Source organism: Sceloporus undulatus, chromosome 2 (genome assembly GCF_019175285.1).
Source record: "Sceloporus undulatus isolate JIND9_A2432 ecotype Alabama chromosome 2, SceUnd_v1.1, whole genome shotgun sequence".
Classification (NCBI taxonomy): Eukaryota; Metazoa; Chordata; class Lepidosauria; order Squamata; family Phrynosomatidae; genus Sceloporus; species Sceloporus undulatus.
The window spans coordinates 276903452-276909434 of NC_056523.1; the positions used below are offsets into that span (position 1 = coordinate 276903452).

The window sequence follows — 5983 nt, forward strand, 5'->3', positions numbered from 1 at the left end:
GCGCGATCTTTTTGGTCGCGCGAGACTTCGCCGCCATTTTGAAGAGCAAAATGGCGGCTGAAGCCGCCGAAATCGGCGGCGATTTCGGCGGCAAGAGGGAGCGGGGGCCGGCGGAAAGGCGCCCGCGGGCCGGATCCGGCCCGCGGGCCGGAGGTTGCCGACCCCTGATGTGGCAAATATAATTTAGTGTCATGTAGCCCTATGAATTTTTGCTTCTCAGCAGAACTTTGCCCTTTGTGTACACATTTAAACTACATAAAATTTGTCACATAATAAAAAGCAAAGATAGCTACATACAAGGGTATGCTTGGTGTTATTTGCTGTCAAATCCCCTTCAACTTATGGCAGCCCTATTAATGTGAGACCTCCAAGAGCCTCTGTTATGAACAGCCTGTCTCAAGGCCAGTAACATTTAAGTCCTTTCCTTAATTCTTTGACTAACTCCCCACCCCCAAAGCTAAGAAAAAACCCAAGAAGCCAAATCTGGTCACTTCTGGGTACTGTTTTTTGACTGATTTTCAACCACTGGAATGTACTGATTCCCAGATCCCAATGTCAAGCTTGTCTTTATTATACAGTACTACCACTTCATATAAAAAATATACATTAAAAAAGCAAGAAAATGTTGTGAAGAATGGCCCGATACAGATCGGCAATTGTGCTGGCCTGTGGGCGGAGTTAGGGTGCAACATCTACACACTGGATGCCCTAACCTTCCCCCCCAGGGCGCCATTTTGGCATGTGCCGGTCCACATGGCGCGCGCCATCATGATGCCCCTCCGGTGCTGCATCCACATGATGCAGCACCGAAGGGACATCATAAAGCCGCACCATAATGGCTATGGCGCCCCTTGGAGGGCACAAAAAGGAGCCACTTTTTGCAGCTCCTTTTTGCGCTCTACGGAGGCCAGATCGGTCCCGCGACATGAGGTAGCCGCAGCCCCAATCCGACCAGTAAAGTAGCAGCTGCAGACCACCCTTCGGGGCGGTCTGTATAGCCCCAATGTTCTGTATATTTTCAATTTGAACTTTCTAGCCATTTTTAAACTGAAAGTAGCAAGAGACAGATACCACCTTACCACATTTTCATGCCTTCCTGAACCCTGCTGTCCTCCCCTTGTATTGGTCTACTCTTCCTATCAGTATGTGCTCCAGCATGGTCTATGATTAGAGACATGGGAGCTGCAGTCCACTGTTTCTGGAGGCACCAGTTGGCAGAGGCTGCACTATAATTTGTTGAGGTTTTGTAAACTAAAGCAGAATAATTTCACACCTACTGCTTTACTCATGGTAATCATGTATCCGGTCTAGTGAAGCTTCCTGAATCTTCAGTTTGATGACACCACCTCAGCTTCCAGCTCTAAACTGCTTTGTAGGTTAGGCATTCAAAAACAGGAATTGCATTCTATAGCTAAATTACAGCCAGAAATGCAGACTTTTCCATGTACAACTACTTCTACTACCAGATAAACAGCACTAGATTAAGCAAAGTATTAATTTTGCAATTTACACATACACTGAGGATATTACTACATGAGCCCCACTCTCGCAGCAATCGAGTTAGTTTTTTAAAACTGAAAGCAGACTGCTTTCAGTGCACATCTTCTCAGTTGTGCGACTGGGGCTGCTGCTACCATCTCACTCCCTTCCTCTCTCCCTTAAACCCGCTGCCCTGCCCTATGCCCTACTTAGCATGCCTTTGGGTTATTTTTATTTTAATTTTTCACTTTTTTCACACAGTTCCTTAACTGCAAGTTAAGACTTTTAAAAGGAAAGAAATAGAAGAAAATATAATAAAAGAGAATCGGTCTGCTTGGGAATATCAAGAAGGAGATAGGGGACGAGGAGGGGCCACTGACATCACATAACTGCCAATCTTGCAACTATGTTACACACCTGTGCACTTGTGTGATTGTGAGATCATTGATAGGTTTTCTCTGTTAATGAAAAGGGTCGCATTATCTAAGCATCTCGGAATAAGCAGCTATGGGTCAGAGGCAGCATCACACAATACCAAAGTTGCATTTTGCCTGGTCTAACTGCAGTTTAAAAGCTTTGTGTAATAATCTCCTCAACCTGTAGGATGACTTCAAGAAAATTAACATACAGATCCCACCTGTTCAAAACTCTTGCAGAAGGACTCAAGAAGTATTTGTGCTTTCCTTTGGCCCTGGCTAGCAGGCAAGGGCTGCTTTGTTTGCTATTACTGCTGAGTGATCTTGGGCAAGTCACATGCTCTCTTAGCCTCTGGGGAAGGCAATGGCAAATCTTGCCAAGAAAACACCATGATAGGTTCACTCTAGAGTACTCATAAGTCAGCACACAACAACAGCAAAGTGGTGGTCCTATTCTGTGAGCAGCAATTTCTAAATTTTGGCTGTCCCGTTAGAAATAGAAAAGCATCTTGTCCCAAATACAGAAGCAGCTCAATATCTATTCCCTCAGGGATGCCCACCATCACAAACAGCCAAAGCAAGTTGCACTGATCCTGAGTCATCCTCAAAACTAGGGCTGTGTCCACACTGCAGAATTAATAGTTTGACACCACTTTAAACAACTGTGAATGACTCTGACCTACAGAATAGCAAGTAGCAACAGCAAGTTCATTTCTATACCATTTATCAGTGAAGTAAGCACTCCCTAAGCCAGGCCTCCACAATGGATTTCAGGCAGCCCACGAAGATGTGGAACAACTTCAAGGGTCCTCCACTACCCAGCTTTCTCCTGAGGAGAAGGCCAGGCAGAGGAGGAGGAGGAGGACAGGCAAACGCTTGCCCTGCAAGGCTCCTCCACTGCCCCACTTTCTTCTAAGGAGAAGGCTGGGTGGTGGAGGAGGAAGAAGGGTGAACACTGCCTTGCAAGGTTCCTCTGCTGCTCGGCTTTCTCCCAAAGAGAAGGATGGGTGGAAGAGGCAGACAGGCAAACACTCATCCTATAAGGCTCATCCTCCACCTGGTTTTCTCCTGAGAAGGCCAGGTGGAGAAGGAGGAACAGGGCCAAACATTTGCCCCTCAAGGCTCCTCCACCACTTGGCTTTCTCCTGAGGAGAACGCTGGGCAGAGGAGAATGGAATTAATATTAATTCATTCTAATTAATATTTTAATTAATATTTGATTAAAACCTATCTGCGGCCCTAAGGAGTTTAGCCTATTTTAATTCTGGCCCCTACCTATGGCCAGGTTGTGCAGGCCTGCCCTAAGTGGTTTACAATGTGTAAGCTAATTGCCCCCAACAAGCTGGGTACTCATTTTAGCAACCTACAGAAGGATGCAAAACTGAGTGGACCCTGGAGCCCTGCCTGGAATCGAACTCACAACCTTGTAGCTGCAGTATCGGCATTCAACCACTGCACCACCAGGGCTCCTTGGGATCTGTAGTTTGGTGAGGTACTTCAGAAAGCCAATGTGGTGTAGTGGTTTGAGCACTGGACTATGACTCTGGAGAAGAGGGCTGGAATAATTCAAAGCTGCTTCTTGTGAATGAAGGCAACTGGATTTGAGTGCAGAAATGAGCGATCTGGGGCAAGTCACACACTCTCAGCCTCAGAGGAACGCAGTGCCAAACCTCCTCTGAATAAACCTTGCCAGGAAAGCCCTTGATAAATTTGCCTTAGGGTCATCCTAAGCCAGAAAAAGAACAGGAAGTCTTACAATTTTTCCTTCCCTCAGAGGCAGGATGAATGTTGCTGGAGGCTGCGAGTTTTGTATCTAAAAAGATCTATAAATAATAATATAATACATAAATATAATAAAGATGTCCCTCCTGATTCGTGGTCTTGCCATTCACGTCCCTCGGTCATACATGGATGGCAAGCCGGAATGTACATAATGGCATGCGCGGGAGCACAACTCCATTGTAATCAATGGGGCTCCAATATTAGTGATTGGGTGGGTCCAAAATGGATTGGAAGGGAGAACTGTAATATACCATATATACTTGACTATAAGTCGAGCTCGTATATAAGTTGAGGGCTGGTTTTGGGACCAAAACTATGGATTTTGATATGGCTCATGGATAAGTTGAAGGTAAAACTTAGAGGCACGTAACAAAGGATCTAAAGGATAAAGCAAAGGAAAACAATGCCAAATAAGTTACAAAATCCCAGAAGACATAGTGCTCACAGTAAAGACTGCATGGATGAGAGAGTAGAGGAGGGACAGTGCTTTCTGGGACAGGACAAATTGCACTCTCGCCTTTCACCAGAGGATGCTTCCTTTGACTAGAAACTTCAGTCAAAAAACTGACCGCATAAACCTGGATCAACTCATCCACAGCTCAAAATGTAAGTACTGTACTTTAACTCATATATATATAGTACTTGCATTGACCTGTGTGTAAGTCGGCTCAATTTGGGGGGGGGGGGGGTCGACTAACATTTCTAGATTTATACAGTAAACAACAACAACAACCATAATAATAAAACACATAACAACCGCACAATGTTAGAGTTTCCTTTGCCTATTTGCTGGCAATTCCTGCCACAGTTCACCCCAACTGTCTGCCCCAAACGCCATTCCCCAACAAGGCATTATACCTCTCTGGCAAACCAGGCTGAATAGCCCCCTACCAAACTACAACTCCCAGGGTTCCCTAGCACTCAGCCAGGGCAGTTAAAGCGGTCTCAAACTGGATTATTTCTGCAGTTTGTTTTGGACCAGTCGACACTGCATGAATAACTCGGCTTGAGGCCGGTTTAACTGCGGTGGCTCCCTGCTCTGGAATTCTGGGAATGGTCGTTTGTTGTGGCACCCAGAACTCCAGAGCAGGGAGCCACCGCAGTTAAACCGGCCTCAAGCCGAGTTAAGCACGCAGTGCGGATGCAGCCTAAGCGAGGGCTACTTTGGGGAAAGAGATAGGGCAAAAACCTAACCGAAAAGGCCGTCTCGGCTGCTAGATACTGGGAACAAATGACTGTTTTCTTCCCTCCTGGGGAGGCCCGAAGCCTCCCTTACTCACCTCCGCTGGGGAAAGGCTCCATTTTCCGGCGGAGGAGGGCCACCCAAAAGCCCCAAACAGGGAGGAAGGAGGAGAGGGAGGAACAAGCAGAAGCCGCGGCTCCTCCTCGCTGCCCCCTTCCCCTCCTCCTCGATGTCGGCCATAAAACACAAGCAGCAGCAGAAGCAGGAGCCTCAAATAACCGTCGCTGCTGCTGCCAAACTGCGAGGAAGAAAAGGCCGAAGGGAGAAAGCCAAGTCGCCTCGCCTCAGCGAGAGGCTGCCTGGCTTCTCCTCTCCCTTTAGGCCTCTTCTTCTTCTCGCTAATCCGTCCGCCATTTCAGGGTTTGGGGGCTTCTCTCCAGCTTCCCCATTCCCCTCCCCACTTTCCTCGGGCCTGGATGGTCGAATTAGAGCTCATTTCTTGCTGCCTTACTATGCTTTCCACTTTTATGTTTTATTTTTTATACCGCCTTTCTCCCAAATTGAGACCCAAGGCGGCTCACAATCTGTGTGTCTGTGTGTGAACACTTTAAAAAACACCCGAAAGGCGTCTCACAATGAATGTGTGTGAGTATATAAACACCTAAAGAACACTTTAAAAAAACAAAAGGCGTATCACAATATATATGTATGTATATGTGTATCTGTGTGTGTGCATATATATATATATAGAGAGAGAGAGACTTCAAAACACTAAAAAAACAAAAGGCAGCTGACAATAAATATGTACGTGTGTGTGTATATATACTTTAAAACACTTTTAAAAAGGTGACTCACAATATGCATGTGTATATATAAACACTTTAAACAACACTTTAAAAAACAAAAGTCAGCACACATGTATATGTGTGTGTGTGTATATATATATATATATATACACACACACACTTTAAAACAACATTAAAATGACTGCTTACTATATGAATGTATTTGTGTGTGTATACACACTTTAAAAAAACACTAAAAAATAAAAGGCAGCTCAATATATATGTACGTTATGGATATATGTGTTTATATGAATGCTCTAAAACAACACTTCAAAAAA

General features: G+C 45.4%; 2 protein-coding genes across 2 annotated transcripts in view; one reads left to right on the forward strand and one right to left on the reverse strand.

Moving 5' to 3' along the window:
• Positions 1-5099, reverse strand: part of LOC121920651 (leucyl-cystinyl aminopeptidase-like) — a 409227-nt gene extending 404128 nt beyond the window's left edge. Inside the window, exon 1 of the mRNA XM_042447783.1 lies at positions 4958-5099. Within this exon, the coding sequence (XP_042303717.1) occupies positions 4958-4979 (22 nt within the window). The 5' untranslated portion in view covers positions 4980-5099. The remainder of the gene's footprint in view (positions 1-4957) is intronic.
• The window catches only part of ERAP1 (endoplasmic reticulum aminopeptidase 1), an 83953-nt gene continuing 82235 nt past the window's right edge, over positions 4266-5983 (forward strand). Inside the window, 1 exon segment of the mRNA XM_042448314.1 lies at positions 4266-4283. The gene's annotated coding sequence lies outside the window, so the exon portion shown is untranslated.